This window comes from Salvia miltiorrhiza, chromosome 7 (assembly GCF_028751815.1).
Source record: "Salvia miltiorrhiza cultivar Shanhuang (shh) chromosome 7, IMPLAD_Smil_shh, whole genome shotgun sequence".
NCBI lineage: Eukaryota > Viridiplantae > Streptophyta > Magnoliopsida > Lamiales > Lamiaceae > Salvia > Salvia miltiorrhiza.
Genome location: NC_080393.1, coordinates 44,211,077 through 44,233,242, shown reverse-complemented (window position 1 = coordinate 44,233,242; position 22,166 = coordinate 44,211,077). Strand labels below are relative to the sequence as shown.

General features: G+C 39.4%; 1 protein-coding gene across 1 annotated transcript; it reads right to left on the bottom strand.

The window, feature by feature from the left end:
- Nucleotides 1–18,463: 18,463 nt before the first annotated feature.
- LOC130996269 (transcription factor bHLH71) lies at nt 18,464–21,933 on the bottom strand. The gene is made up of 3 exons (XM_057921779.1): nt 20,718–21,933; nt 19,355–19,789; nt 18,464–18,709 (listed from the first exon to the last, which is right to left on the bottom strand). Exons 1-3 carry the CDS (start codon nt 21,069–21,071, stop codon nt 18,605–18,607), a joined length of 894 nt encoding a protein of 297 aa, XP_057777762.1. The 5' UTR covers nt 21,072–21,933; the 3' UTR covers nt 18,464–18,604.
- Between the last annotated feature and the right edge of the window lie 233 nt (nt 21,934–22,166).

Below are 22,166 nucleotides of genomic sequence, written 5' to 3'. Positions count from 1 at the left end.
CCCCAGTATAATTAGAACCAGCATCAACAACAGTACCAATTGGGACCCCCTCAACACCATAACCAGAATCAACAACAACCCCCTTATCAACCACCACATCGGAGAGCACCCTGGGAAGAAGCCATTGAAAGCATGGCTAAGGAGAGCGAGAAATTTTGCAATGAAATTCATGCCGGTATGAACCAGACCAACCAGCAAATTAGTCATTTGACTAAAGCAGTGGCCAAACTGGAGGAGAACGCTGGTAAACTCCCAGCCATGGGAATCAACCCCAGAGAACATGCCCAAGTTGTGTTGACTGAGTTTCCTGAGGGAGAGGAAAAGGAAGAAGAGTTGTTAGCAGAGGCTGAATTGCTTCGAGGAAGCTGGAATAAGAATGGAAAGGGTCTAACTGACGAACAAGCTGGAGGTAGCAACCCGACCGATGCACCCTACTCAGGGCGCCTGAAACAGAAAGCTAAAGAGAAGGAAGCAAGTGAAATGATGAAGATGTTTCAAAAGGTTGAGTTGAGCATACCCTTACTCGATGCTATCAGGCAAATTCCAAAATATGCCAAATTCTTGAAAGACCTTTGTTCAAGAAAAGTCAAAATGGAGGAAGAAGTCCGATACGTGATGGGAGAAAGTGTTTCGGCGGTGATCCAACGGAAACTACCCACGAAGCGAAAGGATCCAGGGATGTTCACCATTCTATGCAATATAGGAGGAACCAACATGGATAAGGCGATGATGGATCTGGGAGCCTCCATTAATGTGATGCCATTTGCTGTATACAAGAGATTGAATATTGGCGAGATGAGGAATACCCGTGTGGTCATACAGTTGGCTGACAGGTCCAACGCTTACCCTGAAGGAGTGGTGGAGGACGTACTGATCAAGGTTGGGGATTTGATTTTCCCAGCAGACTTCTATGTTCTGGACACCGGACCCGAAACAGGAGAGAATGCTATACTATTGGGAAGGCCATTCATGATGACTGCTGGAACTAAGATCGATATGAAAATCGGAATTTTGACATGTGAGTTCGATGGAGTCCAAGTGGAATTCAACATTTATGAGACCATGAAGAGGAAACAGGCAAGGGAAACGGTGGACATGATCGATGTATTTGAGCCCTTGGTGCAAGAACAAGGAATTGCTTTCGGTTCCAGGGATACCACAGAGAAGGAAATTCAGTATGGTCTGACTGATTGGGATGCAGAACACATGGAGGATGATGAGATTAAGGAAGCCATCATGGAGCTTTACTCTCTCCGAGAAAGTACTTTGGAAGCCGAGGTGGAAGTAGATCAGAAGATCAAGGAATTAATTCAGGATGTCTATCTAGCTGGAGGAACAGAAGCAAGCTAACCGGAGCTGTTGTCTCAGTATGGGCAGAACGAGAAGCTGTTGCCCTCAATCCAGAAGGCACCCGTTTTGGAGCTCAAGCAGCTACCTAAGCATTTACAGTATGCTTATTTGGGACCAGAAGAGACACTACCAGTTATCATCAGTGCTGATCTAACCGTTGCGCAACAAGATCGATTGGTCAGAGTATTACGAGAAAACAGGGAAGCTATCGGTTGGACCTTAGCTGATATAAAAGGCATTAGTCCCACGGAGTGCATGTATCACATTTACCTTGAGGAGGGAGCCAAACCCGTTCGAGATTCTCAAAGAAAGATGAACCCGGTCATGAAGAAAGTGGTACTGAAAGAAATTCTTAAGCTGTTGGAATTGGGAATCATCTATCCTATATCCGATAGCCAATGGGTGAGTCCAGTTCATGTCGTATCGAAGAAGTCGGGGATACAGGTTGTGGAGAATGATCAAGGCGAGCTTGTGCCCACCCGATTGCAAACTGGATGGAGAGTTTGCATTGACTACAGGAAGCTGAATGATGCAACCAGGAAGGACCATTTTTCATTACCCTTCATCGACCAGATGCTGGAAAGATTGGCTGGTAATGCCTATTACTATTTTCTCGACGGATATTCTGGATACATGCAAATCTTTGTGGCACATGAAGACCAGGAGAAAACCACTTTCATCTGCGTATTTGGGACATTTGCATACCGGAGAATGTCGTTCGGATTATGCAATGCACCGGGAACCTTTCAACGGTGCATGATGAGCATATTTTGCGACCTATTGGAGAATTACATTGAAGTTTTCATGGATGACTTCACCGTATATGGTAGCTCTTTCGACGCATGTTTGAATCATCTAGAACTTGTATTAAAAAGGTGTGTGGAGAAGAGCTTGGTCCTCAATTATGAAAAATGCCATTTTATTGTAAGGGAAGGGATAGTGCTGGGGCACGTGATTTCGGAAAGAGGAATCGAAGTGGATAAGGCGAAGGTTGATTCCATCGCCAAACTGCCCTACCCGACAACAGTAAAGCACATACGGGCGTTCCTTGGCCATGCAGGCTTCTACCGGCAATTTATCAAGGATTTCGCCAAGATTGCCCAGCCCATGACTAGACTTTCTTCAACAAGATGTGCCGTTTGAGTTTGATGGCGATTGTAAGGAGGCATTCACAATTCTGAGAAACAAGTTGGTGTCAGCCCCCATTATTCAACCTCCGGTTTGGGACTTACCGTTCGAGATCATGTGTGATGCCAGCAACCATGCCGTTGGAGCAGTACTGGGGCAGAAGAAAGGCAAAGAAAGTTGCGTGATCTACTACGCATCCAAAACACTGAATCCGGCACAATGCAGCTATACCACTACTGAGAAGGAACTCTTGGCAGTGGTGTTTGCCATAGAAAAGTTTCGTTCCTACCTTTTGGGAACAAAGGCGGTGGTCTACACGGATCATGCTGCGTTGAAGTATTTGATGGCCAAGAAGGAATCCAAACCTCGACTCATCAGGTGGATATTACTGTTACAAGAGTTCAATATAGAAATAAGGGACAAGAAAGGAGCTGCGAACCTCGTGGCGAATCATTTGAGCAGATTGCAACTGGAAGAGGATGATGGTATGCCCATTACCGATACTTTCCAGATGAGAAGTTATATTCCATGAGCACCCGAGAGGAAGGAGAAGAGTTGTATGCTCTAACCAAGCAGGAGCCCTGGTATGCTGATATAGCTAATTATCTGGTTACTAAAGAGTTGCCCCCAGGCCTGACAAGGTTCGAACAAACGAAGTTACTCGTGCAAGCACGATTTTACTACTGGGAGGACCCATATCTTTGGAGGATTGGAGCAGATCTCATATCATACGGAGATGCCTACCTGAGGATGAGCATGCCCAAATTTTGGACATGTGCCATGGAACAGCAAATAGCGGGCATTTTGGAGGAAAGCGCACGGCCCACAGAATCTTGGAGAGCGGATTCTACTGGCCCACCATATTCGCGGATGCAAGGAAATGGGTACATAGCTACCCGAAGTGCCAGATGACTGGAGGTATTACCGCAAATGATGAAATGCCACAAGTTCCAATCATGCCAGTCGAAATTTTCGACGTATGGGGGATTTACTTTATGGGGCCCTTCCCAAAGTCAAAGAACTACGAATACATTCTGGTGGCAGTGGATTACGTGTCAAAGTGGGTTGAAGCCAAGGCAACCGCAACCAATGATGCTCATACCGTGGCAAGTTTCCTGAAGGAGCAAGTATTCGGGAGGTATGGTATACCCAAAATTCTAATCAGTGATCAGGGGTCTCATTTCTGTAATGCCACTATCAGAGCATTAACCAAGAAGATGGGGGTGACACACAAGGTCACCACTGCATATCACCCCCAAGCAAATGGCCAAGCCGAGATTTCCAATAGAGAGATAAAAAGCATCCTGGAGAAGGTGGTACACCCCAACCGCAAGGACTGGAGTAACCACTTGGGAGATGCGTTGTGGGCATACAGAACCACTTTCAAAACACCCATTGGAATGTCCCCATTCTGCTTGCTTTATGGGAAAAGATGTCATTTGCCTATGGAGATCGAACATAAGGCGTACTGGGCAATCAAGCAAATTAACCTCAGTATGACCCTAGCGGGAGAGGCAAGAAAGTTGCAGCTGAGTGAGTTGGAAGAGCTTCGGTTGGAGGCTTACGACAATCCGGTGCTCTATAAAGACCGAACCAGGAGGATCCATGATGCCAAGATCAGGAAGAAGGAATTCTTGGTGGGACAAAAAGTTCTACTTTTTAATTCACGCTTCAAGATGATGGCCGGGAAACTTCGTTCAAAGTGGTCAGGACCATTCGTGATCAAAGAAATTTTCTCAAACGGAAGCATAGAAGTGTATGATCACAATGGAGTTGATACATTCGTGGTAAATGGGCATCGTCTAAAGCCCTATCATGAGCTTGTTGAAGTAGAAAAGGAGAAGGAGGAATGCCACCTTCTCGACCCTGAGTACGAGTAAAGAGTGAAGAAGAGTTGAGCTCAAGACGGGAAACAAGAGCGCTTGCTGGGAGGCAACCCAGTGTGGTTTCTTCGATATGATCTGAACCTAATTTTCTTTTCTTTTCTTTTATGTTGTTTTGTTTTGTTTGGATGCACTAACCCTACAGGGAGACGGGCCCAGATGGATTTGGAAGGAGGCCCAGAGGTTGATCCGAGCCCACTTTGCGTTGCAAAGTGTGTAGGTGGAGAGTTGGGGGTTGGAATGATCTGGAAGAAGGCTTACTGAGAGAGATGACGTGAGCGTGTCAGAGGCAGGCGGCGATGTGACTGCAGCCCTTCAGTTTCCGCAGAAATTTGAAATTCAAATTTTAGCCATGATTTTCTTTCCTTAAAAAATTTCTTTTTCTGCCATAACCGCCATTCTTGCCATATTCAAAGCCTTAACCCACGATTTTTTCTCCCACAAACCCTAACCTCCGAAAACTGCTACACCACGATCTCCACTCGCCTCAAACCCTAAATTTCCATAATTACCAATCACCCTTCTTAAAGACGACCCTGCTCTCAAAAATCCCCACAAAATCCAGAACTTCCGTGCGAATTCTAAGTCTTTCTGATTTCTACAAATCACAATGGCAAAAACCAAAGGAGAAGCAGGCTCCGGAAGCACCCAACCACCGAAGAAGAAAAGCACCAAAGCTCCACCACCAAAGCGTACCACCAGGCGAACCGCTTCGGAGGAGACCTCCACAAAAATCACCAAAGTCCCTTTGCTGAATATCCAGCCCGAGGACGGAGGGCGTGCTGAAGTCCTTCTACAAGAGGAGCAGGAAGTAGTAAGAGCAGCCGCCGAGTCAAAACAACCGGACGAAGGGGAGCCGGAGCCCACCCCTCCTGTCAAGAAGTCAAAGAAGACTCAGGCGAGCAAGGGGACTCCGGCGCGATCAGTTGCCGAACCACCACCTGTTCAAACCCAAACTCAACCGCAATCTCCAGAAACCTCCATGTAGGAGGAGAGAACAGCTTCCGAGGATTCGGAAGAGGAAGGACAAGAGGAAGCGGAGCAGGAGAAGGGGGAAGAAGAGAAGGTGGACGAGGTGGAGGCTGATGAAGTAGATGAAGTTGAGGCCGTTCAAGAGAAGGAGGTAGAGATTCCGACACCCCAGAGCAAGAGACCCGGAGTGAAGAGAAAGCTTGATGTTGCAAAGCCCCCGCTGCCAGTCAAGGCCAGACCAGCACCGGCAGGCAGTAAGACCCGAGCAAAAGCTGAACAGAGTAAGATACAAAGGAAACCCACTGCAGCCGAAAAAGGGAAGACCAAGGAGATGGAGGAGCCGATGGAAGTAGACCCAAAGAGAACCGAGATGGTTGAAAGCTCCAACTCAGAGGATGTGATCGCCCCTGCTAAGCCGGTGACGAGCACAATCACCTCAAAACCCAAGGGCGTCAAGCGCAAGGGAGTGGTGCGACTTAGCACCATGGAGACGGTCATACCGAGGGACAGTCAGAGGTATGCCGTTTTGCAGAACCGGGAGATAACCCCTTGGTATTTTCTGGTGACTGAAGTGTTGGAGGATTTCGGGGTAAAAGAACGTGTGGAGGGATATTTTCAGAGCATTGGTTGGGGGAAGATTCTGAAGTGGAATGTGTTAGCGTTCAGGAATATGTCGGAAGAGTTCATGAGCACGGTGGAATTCAAACCAAAGGGAAATTACTCGATTGAAACACCAGGTACCCTCCGCTTCCAATTGCGGGGGAAGAGGTTCCCACTGTCCATCAATGACTTGAACATCCACCTGGGAGTGATCGAGGACAAGGAGGTGTACGATGATGAGTGTAAGCAAGCTGAAACCATGGCTCCACCCGAGTGGCGCAGTCAGATTGACCAGTACTGGTCTCAACTCTCAACGGGGGCTAAATACGTGAAGAATATCAACAAATCCAATGAACTTCGCGACCCAGCCCTGCAGATTTGCCATCGTTGGTTGGCCTACAACATTTACGGCCGAATTGAGGGATCCAACGTTGTCACACAGCAAGAGCTCTTTTTGCTCTAGTGTATGGTGGAGAGAAAGAGGGTGAACTTTGGGTTCACCGCTGCACTACAGTTTCAGTATGGGGTAACCCATACCAACAAGTACCTCTCCCTATGCCCGCTGGTGACTCTCCTAGCGAAGAAGCTTGCAAATTTCAACGATAAGGCCCCGGATGAAGCAGCTGTGGCAGAAACCCGACTATTTGATATCGGGCGTCTTGTACGGTGGCGGATTGTTGAGGTGGATGAAAGAGGCGGCTACCGTTTGGTCCAACAAGAAGGCAGCTCAGTTCGACCTAAACCGAAAGTTGCAAAAGAACAGGGAACATCTCGCCCAACCAGTAGCGAGATTGTCATGCTGACGGCCGAACTGAAGGAAATCAAAGACGAGCTGTTGATGCTGGGAGGAGAGGTGGCCACATTGAGGGATGCCATGGAGGAAGGATTCAAGGCGATGGAAGCTGGTTTTAAAGAAATCAAGGAGAGGCTGAATGCGGAGGCGAGATCCTCCGACCAAAACGACTAAGTTCTTTTCCCCTGAACTCGTAGATTAGGTTTTATTTTGTCTTTTGCTTTTCTTATTTTATGGTGATGAGATTGTGCATGCTGATTTCGGTCTTGGTGTGAATTGGTGGATTGAGTATGAGATGCATGATGGTAGTTGTGAGGTTACTGAGAGTACCCCACCGGTGAGATCAGGGCCAAAGTAAATATATATATATATATATATATATATATATATATATATATATATATTTTGCATGTTTATGGTGAGAATTTGTTATGACTAGGGAATCTGGACTTGTTTAAAGACTTATTTTTGCTAGTCATGACTTGTGTGATTTGGGCATGTTCATTTGATTTAGGGCCCCAGATTCTTCTTTGTTGTTTAATGTGAAAAGAATCCCTTGTATGCCAATTTGAGCCGAATTCATTCTTTCATGAGCCTTGCTATTGCTATATCTAGGAGAAAGAATTTATGAAGAGCATAAGATGGTAAACAAGGAATTAGAGAAAAGAGAGAAAATCTGGGCACAAAAAAAAAGTGATGAATGAAAATTATTGCCCAAAAAGTCAAAGAAAAGATGAACCCCATTGAAAGCGGGAAATAAAGGGTTGGTTGTAGCTGCACTGAATGCGTATACTGAGTAAGGGTGATACTGAAATTAGCCACTGAACCATGTTTATCTCACCTTAGCTCCGTATACCCCGTTACAACCCAACAAAGACCCTCTGATGAGTCATGCTAGTATGTTTCACTTATAGTCTTTATTCAAACTCTTAGAAGAACTGGCACAGCAAATTATGAGTGTATACACTTAGCTCGGTACTTGAGCGAAAAGAGAGACTACTATCACGCTTTATGCATGATCATTACTCTTGTTTGTGGTTTGACTGAACTGAATGATGCATGTTGGTATGATTTGATCCTGAAATCTATGCAAGTTTCGTGTCTCTTAGTTTTATTTCTTTTCCTTCAACCTTTTTTCGTCCGTGCCTTCTGTGAATCCACCTACATACTTGAGGGCAAGTATGCTTTAAGTGTGTAGGTGTGATGCGTCTTCGACTTTTGGGCCATTTGGCCCTATTTTTTCTCTTTATTTGTGTCAGTACAGGTCTGTCTGGGGAAAAACAAAGTTGTGGAGGAAGGAAGGTCAGTAGAGTGGAAACGGATAAAATGTGGTCAGAATGGGCACTCCCGAGCCCAGATTGCTATGTCATGTTTACCAGCATGGAGCTTCGGCCAACAAGTACCTCCCCAGTCTAACTTGGGGCATGGGAACCTGAAGCAACCCACCTGGTATGAACTACACTGAAGAAAGCAATCCGTCTGATCGCTACCCTAAAAAGCAGACAGCCGAGCCAAGAAAGGAAAGTAAATCTTGGAGATTTTGAAGAAGCGAGCGGAAGCAAGAGGAAGGAACTGGAAGGATCTGAATAATGGGAAAGGTTGACTAAGCTTGCAGCTGGACGCCATCTTCAATCGGATCAATCAAAGATTGAGCTAAAGAAGGAAAGAAGATCCCGGGGAAGATTTGGAGCTGGCGCAGCTAGGGTTAGACCTCGACCATTCGGCAGTATAAAAGATTGATGTGTGCAGCATGCACAAGCTCTTGGCACCTTTTTGAACTCTTTTTACTTTAGCTATTACTTTGATTCGCCGTGTGTGGCATCCAAAACAATTTACGTTTCAGTACTATTTACATATTTCCGCTGTGTTTGCATTCGAACAAGATTGAAGGCTTGAAGCCTTAGGTATTATTTATCTATTCAAGTATTTCCTTTTGTTCTATAATGTGTTTAGTTCATTTCGTATTGATGAATTCTGTTATGCGTGAGTAATCCCTTAGGTGAGGTTTTAGGGGTGGAAATAATTGTTGTTAACATGTAAACATTCGTGAGATATTTGTTCTTTCGGTTGAATCTCGTGGTTCTGGAAGGATCTGTTCGAAACCATGGACAGTAGGGGCCTAACGGGTGATCTTCGTTCGGTAAAACGCTGTCCGTGTCAAGCAAAGGCTAGGATATACCAGGGCTTGACAACCGGTATACCCACGACCGAGTAGCTGAGCAGCGTCAACAAAAGGCGCTGTAGATCCGGAAGGTGGGGAAAGGATTGATGGGATACACTGTCCTTTCTCAGTCTTGGGCTTCTCTAGAGACCATCCATCAACTGTGACGAGGCATAAAGCCATGGTCTTCACCGGACCCTTCCACTGGATCTCAACGTCTCTCCGACGTCAAAATTTACTCTACCCTCACTTGTATCCAGCGAAGCGAGTGTCTTCCATCCTCATGCCCGGCACATCGGCTTGAAGTACCTGTCTGAAGATGACAGACTTCACCTGGTTCTCAGGAAAGCCTCTCGCCTTTTGGTGAAGCTTCGATGTGGTGCAACAACAATGAGCAGGAGCTCACTGCCATCCGGCGCAATATCGACAGTGCTAGTCCTCACGACTGCCACTGATTCGATTTTTCATCTTCACCTCCTCCTTCCCCCATGTATGACGAGGCGCGTTGATATACTTCTTTCATCAAAGACTCGCCATGCATTTCCTTCACTTCTTCTCCCCACTTCTCGCACTCTTATAATTCTTCTATTCTCGTCTGTCTATTCGCCCTCTGGATTGTATGTATAGCTGCATCTCATGTTTATCTCTAACATGCTATGCATACTTTCCTTTCCTTCACCCTGCTCTTCTTCATCTCTCCGTCTCCATCGCTTCTCCGTCTCTCTTCTCATCTCTCTACCTCTCCACTGGCGTCCTCTTTCTTCTGCATCTCGGGATCAATTCTCCATTTCCAAGCTCTCCCACGAATGCTTGGGAATCAGAGTTGAAGTCCCATCCGATCATAGCCTCCATCGTCAGCTCTCTTTTTGATGTTGCCAAAAAGGGGGAAAGTCAGAAGTCAGAGAGAAACCTTCCCTAAGGTTACTCTTGTCCTCTAACTCTTGACTGATGATGGGACAACAAAGGATCACCAGAAGTTATAAGGATGACGTTCCAGTAAAGACCTCAATTCAACGGAACACAAGTGAGAGTGGAACAAACTTAGGAACATGAAGACACGAAGACACAAGATGAAGATCAAGAAGTTCAAGGCGCAGCCAAGCAAACTGCTGGAGTCCATGGGTTTCCCATGATGTTTTTGTTATTCTTTTTACTCCAATGTAAGTCTTTCTCTGTACCTAGACTGATGGCTTATCAGTCTTTTATTAATGAAAAGAACTTCTTTTTGATCTCAACCTGAAGACAATGACTCCAGGCTCTGATTATGTTTTTATGTCTTCTCCTTGTTCTGTTTTTAGAAATGTTTCGTTCTTAACTCTAAGTACAAGTTTTTTAGGTTCTATTGTTAAGGGGGAACTGTTTTCACCCCAGTTTTAGAACTTGTACTGTGAGTTCAGTCTTTTTGCTGTCTAGAACTGCTGTGTGGTTTTGGCATCATCAAAAATGGGGAAATTGTTGGGAACCTTGTGGAATATCCTAACCCTTGTTTCGATGATACCAAAATTCATAGGACTTAATTGTAATAGACTAGAATTATTTTGAACTCAAGTGTTAGAGTTCGTTTCTAGTTTTAACTTGCGGTGTCGTAGACTGAAGATTGAAGACTGAAGAACAAAGGACTTAAGACTGCAGATACCAACTGAAGTATCAGTTGAAGAATCAGTTGAAGACTGATTACTTAATGCGCGCAATGGACTGATACTAAAGTCAAGTATCAGTTGAATATTCCTCCTAGGACTGATCTTCCAACGTTCAGAGGAAGCCACGTACTCACAAAGTACAGCCGCATTAAATGCAGAGATCTCAGTATCTTATCTCTGCAGAGGTCATTCCTATCTGGTGGTTACTTTTCAGAGACGTCACATCTCTTGTCCATCAAATAGAGCCGTTTCCACCCAGATAAGGAACCTCGAAGATTGAAGCCTCAGCCCAAATTCGAATTGCTCTCCAACGGAAGAAATCTTGAGGACGATTTACGCCAACAGATCTATTCAAGAGTTCTCCTACAAATAGCGCTCGAGGATCACTTCAACCTTCACCGATTCAACGACATAAGCTTAAGCTCTGCCGAAATTGCAACTCAGCCTTAAGCTTAAACTCCCCAAAGCTTGAATCGAAGAAGAGAATTCCAAAGCCAAAATCAGTCACTGCTGATTACATACATTCTCTTAGACCTTAGGCAAAACTCTGTTCACCTAGAAGCCAAAGGTCAAACTTGCTTAAAATAACTTGTTCTTTGTAAGTACAGTTGGCACTCGTTCAAACCTCCCCCCATAAGAGTGTTTTGAGTGATTCGGAGGTCAGAAGGGTTTTCTGACTCTGAGAGTCTTTGCACGGGTTGCGTTAAGCATGGGAAATCCGACGCGAGTGAAGCGTGGGTACTGAAGAAGGGTTTTCTGCAGTGTACGGTTGTGTGCACCCGGCAAGCACACGGTTTGGTTTGCAGTGCACCTGTTAAGCACTTGCGGAGTGGATTGTTGGTCTGATCAACCAACCGTGGATGTAGGAAAGGGTTTTTCCGAACCACGTAAAAGTCTCTGTGTTGTTTACAGCTTTCAGTTTTACATTCTTACTTGTGTTATTTCAATTGATAAAACTGAACACTGACTAACTGCAAAGAGAAACCATAACCAACAACTTGCTCCACCGAGGCTATTACAAAACTAAGTTTAATTTCCGCTGCGTATGATATCAGTCTGACTGATCTATCTTCTGATAGTTAGGAAGAGTGTTATTATCTCTGTTTTAGCAAACTCGACTGAAGCCCTTACTTGCATGAGTTAAGTTCCAGCAACTTAACTGATAACTCTTTACTGAAGAGCTTTCAGTATCAGTCGTGAACCCTGTTCGGTCAAAACTGATTTCAGTAAAACAGGCGTCTTTGTTTGCATGCAAAGTTTCGTTTTGATCTCTGACTGAGATCCCTCTGATTGAAGATTATTGAAAAATAGCCTATAGGTGTATTCCCCCCCCATACACCTATTTGAGACCCTCAGGACCTAACAGTAAGAATCTTATAATTATAACTTAAGAATGTTAATTTGATTAGTGATTCACTCATCAATCATCACTAATCCAAGATTATTACTAAGAATTCAAGATTCATAGTAAGAATCTTATAATTATAACTTAAGAATGTTAATTTGATTAGTGATTCACTCATCGATCGTCACTAATCCAAGATTATTACTAAGAATTCAAGATTCTTAGTAAGAATCATATAATTATAACTTAAGAATGTTAATTTGATTAGTGATTCACTCATCAATCATCGCTAATCCAAGATTATTACTAAGAATTCAAGATTCTTAGTAAGAATCTTATAATTATAACTTAAGAATGTTAATTTGATTAGTGATTCACTCATCAATCATCCCTAATCCAAGATTATTACTAAGAATTCAAGATTCTTAGTAAGAATCTTATAATTATAACTTAAGAATGTTAATTTGATTAGTTATTCACTCATCAATCATCACTAATCCAAGATTACTACTAAGAATTCAATATTCTTAGTAAGAATCTTATAATTAAAACTTAAGAATGTTAATTTGATTAGTGATTCACTCATCAATTTTCCCTAATCCAAGATTATTACTAAGAATTCAAGATTCTTAGTATGAATCTTATAATTATAACTTAAGAATGTTAATTTGATTAGTTATTCACTCATCAATCATCACTAATCCAAGATTATTACTAAGAATTCAAGATTCTTAGTAAGAATCTTATAATTAAAACTTAAGAATGTTAATTTGATTAGTGATTCACTCATCAATCATCGCTAATGCAAGATTATTACTAAGAATTCAAGATTCTTAGTAAGAATCTTATAATTATAACTTAAGAATGTTAATTTGATTAGTGATTCACTCATCAATCATCACTAATCCAAGATTATTACTAAGAATTCAAGATTCTTAGTAAGAATCTTATAATTATAACTTAAGAATGTTAATTTGATTAGTGATTCACTCATCAATCATCGCTAATCCAAGATTATTACTAAGAATTCAAGATTCTTAGTAAGAATGTTATAATTATAACTTAAGAATGTTAATTTGATTAGTGATTCACTCATCAATCATCCCTAATCCAAGATTATTACTAAGAATTCAAGATTCTTAGTAAGAATCTTATAATTATAACTTAAGAATGTTAATTTGATTAGTGATTCACTCATCAATCATCACTAATCCTAGATTATTACTAAGAATTCAAGATTCTTAGTAAGAATCTTATAATTATAACTTAAGAATGTTAATTTGATTAGTGATTCACTCATCAATCATCCCTAATCCAAGATTCTTAGTAAGAATCTTATAATTATAACTTAAGAATGTTAATTTGATTAGTGATTCACTCATCAATTATCATTAATCCAAGATTATTACTAAGAATTCAAGATTTTTAGTAAGAATCTTATAATTATAACTTAAGAATGTTAATTTGATTAGTGATTCACTCATCAATCATCACTAATCCAAGATTATTACTAAGAATTCAAGATTTTTAGTAAGTATCTTATAATTATAACTTAAGAATGTTAATTTGATTAGTGATTCACACATCAATCATCACTAATTCAAGATTATTACTAAGAATTCAAGATTCTTAGTAAGAATCTTATAATTATAACTTAAGAATGTTAATTTGATTAGTGATTCACTCATCAATCATCACTAATCCAAGATTATTACTAAGAATTCAAGATTCTTAGTAAGAAACTTATAACTATAACTTAAGAATGTTAATTTGATTAGTGATTCACTCATCAATCATCACTAACCTAAGATATATTCATAGTAAGAATTCAAGATTGTTACTATATTGATAAAAAAAATTAAATTAAATTAAAATAATAAATAAATAGTTTTCCGACATAAAAATAAGGACTGAAACGAGACAAATCCGTAATTAACAACATTTTTTGGATATCATCTCGATATATTCTAAGGTTATGAATATATATGATATTGTATATTGAAGTAGACTTTAAATGAATTAATAAGTACTAGATATATCAATAATACGAGTGTTCTGTACTGGTGACCACTCGAAAAGAACTTCAAGGTTAAGCGTGCTGTACTCAGAGTACAAGTAAGATGGGTGACCGAGTGAGAAGTTCGTCTAAGTTATGCAATACTATATAAATACGAAAATAAATTGTGGACATACAATAAAATAAATAAATAAATTAAATAAATAAATTAAAAAATATTACCGACGACAAAAAGCCGCCGGTAACCCTCCGGCAGTCCGGCGAGCGTGCGGCCGTCGTCTGGTGGACTTTACCGGCGGCGTCGGCGCCGCCACTAATCACCGGCGGCAACAGCCGTCGGTATTTACCGGCGGCCGCCATATGCCGCCGGAATAGAGATCACCGGCGACAAAATTACCGGCGGCCTCTTGCCGCCGGTAGTGCCGCCGGTAAATGTGTTTCCGGCAGCCGCCCTATATTTAGCGGCGGGAAAAAGCTGCCGGTAATTTTAAGTTTTTTTGTAGTGTGTTATCTAATATAATAGATAACGATTTTTTTACCGTTACGTATAAGCGCATCATAGATGACACCACTATATATAACAGTTTTTTTTGGGTATAGATAACGGAGAAACTCCGTTATCTATGTGCGTTTTTCTTGTAGTGATGCATGTGTGATGGGATTAATGACCTTTTTGATCGTGAAGCATGTTTACATAACACACACACATATCATGTAATCATTCAAATTTAATGATTCATTTACCATTTGATTAAAATATTTACACACCGTGTGCAATGTACATGGTATCATGATCGCTAGCTAAATAGAGAAAATCCAAGATCAAGCAGATTAAACAAATTTCGCAAAATAATCGCAAAAAATCGAAAAGGTCGATGAAAATTACTAGCTGCACATCAACAAACGCAAGAGGAACATACCAATACCACGATAGCCTGTGTCCCAACTCAAATTAATACCTTAAACTCAAAACATGACATTCAAATTCCCACAAAATCACCGGCAGTTTCCGCCTTCTGCAAAGCATTATGCTACCGAACACCGCAGCCAGACACAGATATGTAAAGAACGACACACTCATCGGCGCATCCACACCTACACCATCAAAACTTGTTTCAATCTTAGTTGGTGTATGATGTTATTGATGAGGCATCTTTCAACAGTAATTACACTTCACTTGATTTTTCATTTCATTTTTCGAATCGACATTTCTGCTAATTACTCTTCACTCGATTTTTCAAATCGACATTTCTGCCAAGTACAAAATTTCACATAATTTATTTGGATGATTTTTCTATTTGCAGGTTGAGCTTGTGTGTCGGGTTCTCTCTTGAGTTAGTTACTGCAGATTCATCATAGCAGGTTGACCAACTAGTTCTTGAGGACTTGGTGCTAGAACACATAGTACGATAGATTTTCGTTTTAGCTATATGATAGTTGGTACTTTCAATTTTGAATCGAAATATGCAATGATGATATATACTTGATACTTGGTTCATTTAGATGATAATGTATGAATATTTTGGATGATATATAATATTGTTATTGCTGATTTTATCATTTTGTTGTTTTAAAGTTATTTATTTATTTCTTGAGATAAATAATATTAAAATTGAGAAAAAAAATATTAAATATGCTAGTTGTAGTTGGAGTACATAACAATATAAAAAACCGTTATTTAAAATAGAAAAAATCGTTATCTATAACGACATTACACAACGAATATAAAGGATATTAGTGTTATCTATAAGGATATATAACTGTTATGTATTTCAATCAAAGATAACGGTTAAAATCATTATAAAAAATATAAAAAACTGTTAATTATGATGAATAAATAAATAATATATATCTAATACATAACTGTAGGAACCATTATGTATAACTGGTGAAAATAACATATATTTTTCGTTACGTATGAGCGCATCATACCATTATCTATATGACTATACATAACTGGTTTTTTTTACCATTATGTATGACCGTATCATACACAACAGTAGTACACATAACGGTTTTTTGGGATAATAGATAACGGATAAAATCCGTTATCTATGAGCGTTTCTGTAGTAGTGTGAGTTCACCTACTAAAGGCATCAAAAATGAGTAAAGTATGCATGATCTGTGTTTTGATTATGTAATAAGAATCCAGAAATAGGATCGAACTGGAGAACTCTAAGATAAACAATGGTTTCCATTATCTATGGCATGAACTAAGAGTTAAGATTCTTCTTGTAGAGATTGTTCTGCAAGATGGTGCTACATCTTGAGTTCAATCCGCACACTGTAGATTTAATAGGTTGTCTATATTTGCGAATAATTTTGAGTTAGTAAGTCCTCTTTTAAAGTTGCAAGTATATGTATTGTTTTGTGAATTCATGCAAAATGTTTTGTTTCAGTTGTTACATGCAGTCGGGTTTATCCGAAAGAGACGATTGACTCTGAGCTCAACAGGGGATCAAGGTAGTGTACACGAGTAAAAGTCTAGGTATGGATTGACTCGACTGGGTCCCCTTTGCCTACCACCTAATAAGTAACACCAAACACAGATAAAACACGAGTATTTGAGGAGCCTGGGCTCACAGTTAAAGTATTTTTGATTCATAGTAACTGTTTTGATAGAGTGTTGCTATATTTCCGGTAGGCATGCATTTCACTAAGAGAATGTTCGTTAAAACAAGTTTTATGGCATTAACTTTACTAAGTGCATTAGTACTCGGCCTAAGTTTTTAAATCTCTTTCAGATTAATGAGGAGTCGGGTGCAGTCGAGGGCGAGTGGTGGTGTTGGTCAATAACGCTACGAGCAGGTCAACTCCTTGACAAGAGTACTCTTGAGTGGACTCGTGTCTTCTGATTGAGGTCACTGTTAGTTTCTTTCAAGTTAAACTTGGTTGTTTGAAATGCCCCTACGTGACACTTCAAAAATAAATTTTATTTAGTTGCATGACAATTGAATAATTTAGTTGTTGTCAAGCACTCAACTTCGTTTATTAAGATCACCCAGACATGACCAGAGTCTTAATACTCCGTGTCGAACCGGGTTTTCTTTGAGCAATTGATTCGAATTTTAGGTTAATTATTTTCGCTAATTAATCGAGTTTAGCAGAGTCAAAACTATTAATTAACCTAGTTTAGTTAAGCAGTTGAGTATTTACTCAAAGATAAGAACCAGTCCACTTGTCGGGACCCAGCTAAGTCAGGTTGTCACACACAGACATATATGAAAATAAAGAATATAAAATCACATTATTTATAACAACAATATTGTAACCTTTTGATAAAACAATATTGATGAAGCCTCCAACTGCCCAAGTAATCTCATATGTAAGCCACGTAGTGTGATCGTTTACACATGAACCCCTCAGCCAAACTATTCACATAGTCGTTTAATGTCAATCCATGTCAACTTAATCTTTTGACAAATGAAATTAATGGTTTGACCTTAACTAGACCATATCATATTTAAGAAGGGATTCTGCCGGGAGTTGTACTTACTATGATATATAGGCAATAAGCACAAATCTAACCTTGAATATTAAATTCTTGAAATTGACATACTCACTAGGACCATGTTACTTTCAATTTAATTTCTTAGTTATTTTATTTAATTTCATCCTCTAAAGCATTTCTGAAAATTATACGAATAAGCCACGTAGCGTGTACGTTTACCCACATATTCCTTAAATGAATTTAAATATTTTATTTAGAAATCTCAACTGACAAACTTCTGAAAAATAGATGTGAACTAAGTTACGTTGTGTGTACATTTACTCACATTGTCAAACACTTTGTCTAGAGACTGCTTTTGGAGGTCTAGATAATTTTTAAGAACTATAAAGTTTTTTGAAAACTATTCAGTCTTTTAATTTCAAATGATAGTATGCCCTAGGTTGACTGAAGGTCTAATAGAAAAATAACTCTAAGTTACTTAAAGTTCAAACTCTGGACAAACGAGCTAAGATAGTGGATTGATCAAGGAGGATACGTCCCCTAGTTCAAAATTAATTAGTTCGAACTTTCTGATTGCATTTAGCTTGTTTTAAGTTTTTCCCATCAATTACTGATTAGAGCCTTATATTGTAGATATCACAACACATGGGATTTTAGTTATAAAGAAACCTGTCCAAGCAGTAAAAATCAGAACCATCTCAATCTCAATCTCATATCATCATAAATCTACAAATATTAATTTGTATGTAGCACAACTACTATAGCATCATCATATACATCTCATCAAGTGAAGAGAAGCAGGCATTCTTCTTAACACCATGTTCGGCTAATACTATAAACGGCTCACATATAAAAGAAAAAAAAAGAATAAATAATTTTTAAATCATGCATGTGTGGGATTAATGACCTTTTTGATCGTGAAGCATGTTTACAAAACACACGCACACACATATCATGTAATCATTCAAATTTAATGATTCGTTTACCATTTTATTAAAATATTTACACACCGTGTGCAATGTACATGGTATCATGATCGCTAATAGAGAAAATCCAAGATCAAGATTAAACAAATTTCGCAAAATAATCGCAAAATAATCGAAAAGGTCGATGAAAATTGCTAAAAAACTAAAAGAAAATAATTAAATTGCTAAAATGAGCAAAGTGGAGAATTATTTTGCAATTAAATCCTAAATTAAACACAATCGAGGTGACGAAGTTCAATAACTTTTACTGATGATATATAGACGAACTATATATAACCCTAGGTGTGACAACCTAGGATGGCTTCCTCCTCAATTATTCTGAGCATGTGGTGAACTGCTCCGGCTATGTCGTCTGCTGAATTGAGTTGGCAACCTTCTTCCACCTATAAACAAACAAAGCAACATATATCATATTCATTATTAATTTTATTTGTCCATCCCAAAAGATACGTGGAAAAGTTTCACTAAATTTATGTGTAAAGACAACAACAATGTACTCATATATAGGAAAACACCCATTAAAGTAATAAGGAAAAAATTCCGTTTCCTGCCACCACAGCACATGGAAAATTCAATTGAAAAATCACATTTCACATCAATTCCCAAAACGCCCTCGGGAGAAAAGTACTAATTACAGGCAGTAGAATCTTTTGCACAGTGCACATAGTTTGATGTGGAAGTAGGTGCAGGCTGTGTGCAAAAAAGTAGATTCTTTTGCATGCTGAGGTCATTTTCGCCAGTCCCAGTTTTGTTACCATCAAATAAACTGTGCCGATGCATAACAACAAAAATGCTGAAATGTATTGTAACGCGACACATATGATATAAGTTAGGGACCAAAATTTTGAATAATTGGTGTGTGACATACGTAGCTAGGGCACGTCCTAATTAATGAATCGAGACAACAACATTATTTTGTTGGTGATATAGCTAGAAGGTAGAGACAAATTAAATTTAAATTAAAATCTAGAACGAGTGAACCAAGTTGGTTGGAGATTGGGACTTTGTTTATCTTTATCCAGACGTACCTTAGCGCTGATGGAGTAGAGCACGAGGGTGTCGAGCGTGGTCACATTGAGGTGGAGGATGGCCAGGAAGATGGACTGGAACGAGGCCACCATCTTCGAGAGCTGCCGCACCCTCCGCCGCGACAGCACTCGGATGTTAGCGTGGGTTTCGATTAGGGTAACTTCGATGTCAGCAATGGCTGCCTTGCTCTGAGATGTGTATTTGTTACTAACTTGGCTGTGGGAGCAACTGAATTGTGGGTATGCAAAGAATTGAGCAAATGGGCTGCCTAAATTCCTATCATCATTTCTAATTTCTTCATCATCATGATGCTCCTTGTTTGTCACATTGCCATGCTCCAATAATGCAAATTTCTTGGCTTCTAGTGACTGCAGAATGTGCTCTAGCTCCTTCACAAATTCTATTGCACCACCAACAATTGAGGCTTGGTCACCCTGCAAAACAATGCTATTACTATTATTTTTTATTTAAAAAAAGAAAAGGTAATCCCAAAAGCATTAATAATTAATTTTCAGATTCATGATTCTATTTCGCTTTTTGTTACTAATAGAATAGAACTCGTTTTTTGGGCTAGCTAGCTACTTGTATACTCCATATATTTTAGACTCCATTAATTTGCAATGATTTTCAAATAGTACTTGAATCATTAAATGATGTATGTATGGTGAAAGTTGATAAGATGAGAATGAGATTTTAGTAGGACAGAGACAATAAGAAGACATGGGGAGGTTGAGAGTGTTACGTCACTATATTCTGTTCTATCAGAACATCAACAAGAGCAAAATTAATACATCCCACAACTATAATTTTTTTATTTCGTGAAAACTGTTGAAATGTTAAAAACGAAGAATTAAGCCACAACACCTAGTTTTAGAACACCTCATATAGGGAGCTAATTAAATTTTCTTTTATATTTATAGCTGGAGCAATAATTTGTCACATCTGCTTGGCTTATACTCGGAGGCGAACAAAGACAACAACATGTGTCCAAAACAGACAGAGAGATGAATGAAGAAGATGAGTGCAAGAACTATTTTAATTGGAATCAAATTGTACCTTCCTCGAATTCAAATCTTGTGAACTTTTTTCCTTTTGGTAGAACAACAGTGGAAAACTCAAATCACATTATTATCATCAAGTAAAAAAGCATAATTTGGGTTATCGGCTGCGATAATTAATTTCAATAATAATAATAAAAAAAAGTCATCTAATTGTCAAACAGTTGCAATCCACAAGAGGGTTCTCGGTGCAAGGTAGTTTGTTCAAACACGAAACGTAATCATAATTGCAATTATTCCATATTAAAAGATTTTCCTAAGTAAAATTTATGACAAATGTATAGATAAATTATGTATTTCTTACTCGTTGAACATAAGAGTCCGGCATGAGAGAGCGCAAGACAGCGAGATGCTCATTCATTTGCTTTCGGCGGTTTCTTTCGACGGCAATGTGAGTCATTCTCTGAGTCTCGGCTTCCTCTTTGTTCTTGCACACCTTGGGCCTCCGCCGCCGCTTCTTGCGGCCCTGCAGCGCTACGCTGGCCGTTTCGGGCGGCGGCGGCGGGTGGGTCGGCCGCGGCCTGGAGGAGCAGCTCCCAATCTCGCGAGGGCTGGCTTCGGAGGAGTCATTGTTGTTGCAGCTCAATGGGGCGGAGACGTTTGTGTCATACATGATGAAATTCAAGAGCTCACTTGAAGAAAGTGCTTCCATAGTCATTCTCTCTCTCTCTCAATTTCCTAATATTTGAGGTGTTGCTTTCATCTTTATACCAGAGATTAATTTGAGTGCCCCAATACTATTGACTCTTGCTAGATTATAAAGGCTTCAATCATTTTATTGTCTTCTTCAACTTTTTTTGAGAGAGAGAGAGAGAGAGAGGGAGAGGAGAGAAAGAGAGAGAGAAGGAGAGAGAGAGAGAGAGAGAGAGAGGGGAGGGTTCTTTCCTTTTTCACCAACTTTTTGATGCAGAAAGGCACAACATCTATAGTAATGTTATAGTGTCCTCTCACGTGCATGATATCCTTTGTTGAAACCTCTCAAGTATTAAAAATCACACTCCTATAAACTTAGAATATTTGACACATAAATGTACTCTCCAATTAATTCGTTAACGAAGTTGTGCATATATTTGGGTACAGCAAGTTCAGTTTAAATTTTAGAGTTAACACAACCTTTTACTTCAATTTACAATTAGAAAGCCATTTTTAAATGTTAGAATCATAAAACAATATTTTATTTACTTTTTGTTAACACACAATTCTAATTTCTTTCGGCGAAATGCGTCCAATGTTTATCGAAAAATAATTTTTGTAATTTAAGCTGAAAAAATTTAATATTATTATTATTGCAAAAAATTAAAAATTAAATCTCGATAGTAACATATTACTGATAATATTTAATTCATCAAGCGATAAAAATGAGACATCGTACACTATCTTAACGAAAATGTCATTAATTTGATTTAACTAAGTGTGACCGTATGTAGTTCCCTTTTAAGTCTAGTTTCATTGTTATGGCTCAATTATTTGAATTCTTTTGTAATATGTTAATTCCTAATTATATATAATTAATTTTAAATTTTAAAGCCATCCACCCTGGTAGAAACTGAACTTCGAGTTCGGATCATAGATCTCATCTTGCACTTCTATTACAACACGGCATCCAAGAATTCTTTTTATAATTTTTTTTAAATGAGAATTCTTTTTATTATTGATTACATGCATACTGATTACATTCTTGAAGAAAAAAAAGAAGAAGCAAAGTTATCAATAATTAGAATGGTTGTTCATTTACAATATAATAATAAAACAA

Excerpts from the sequence above, each read along its gene's own strand:
- LOC130996269 (XM_057921779.1), bottom strand. The coding sequence starts at position 21,071 with ATGACTATGGAAGCACTTTCTTCAAGTGAGCTCTTGAATTTCATCATG. Across the intron at positions 19,790-20,717 it reads CGGACTCTTATGTTCAACGA|GGTGACCAAGCCTCAATTGT; the intron begins GTAAGAAATACA and ends ATTGTTTTGCAG. Across the intron at positions 18,710-19,354 it reads TCTACTCCATCAGCGCTAAG|GTGGAAGAAGGTTGCCAACT; the intron begins GTACGTCTGGAT and ends GTTTGTTTATAG.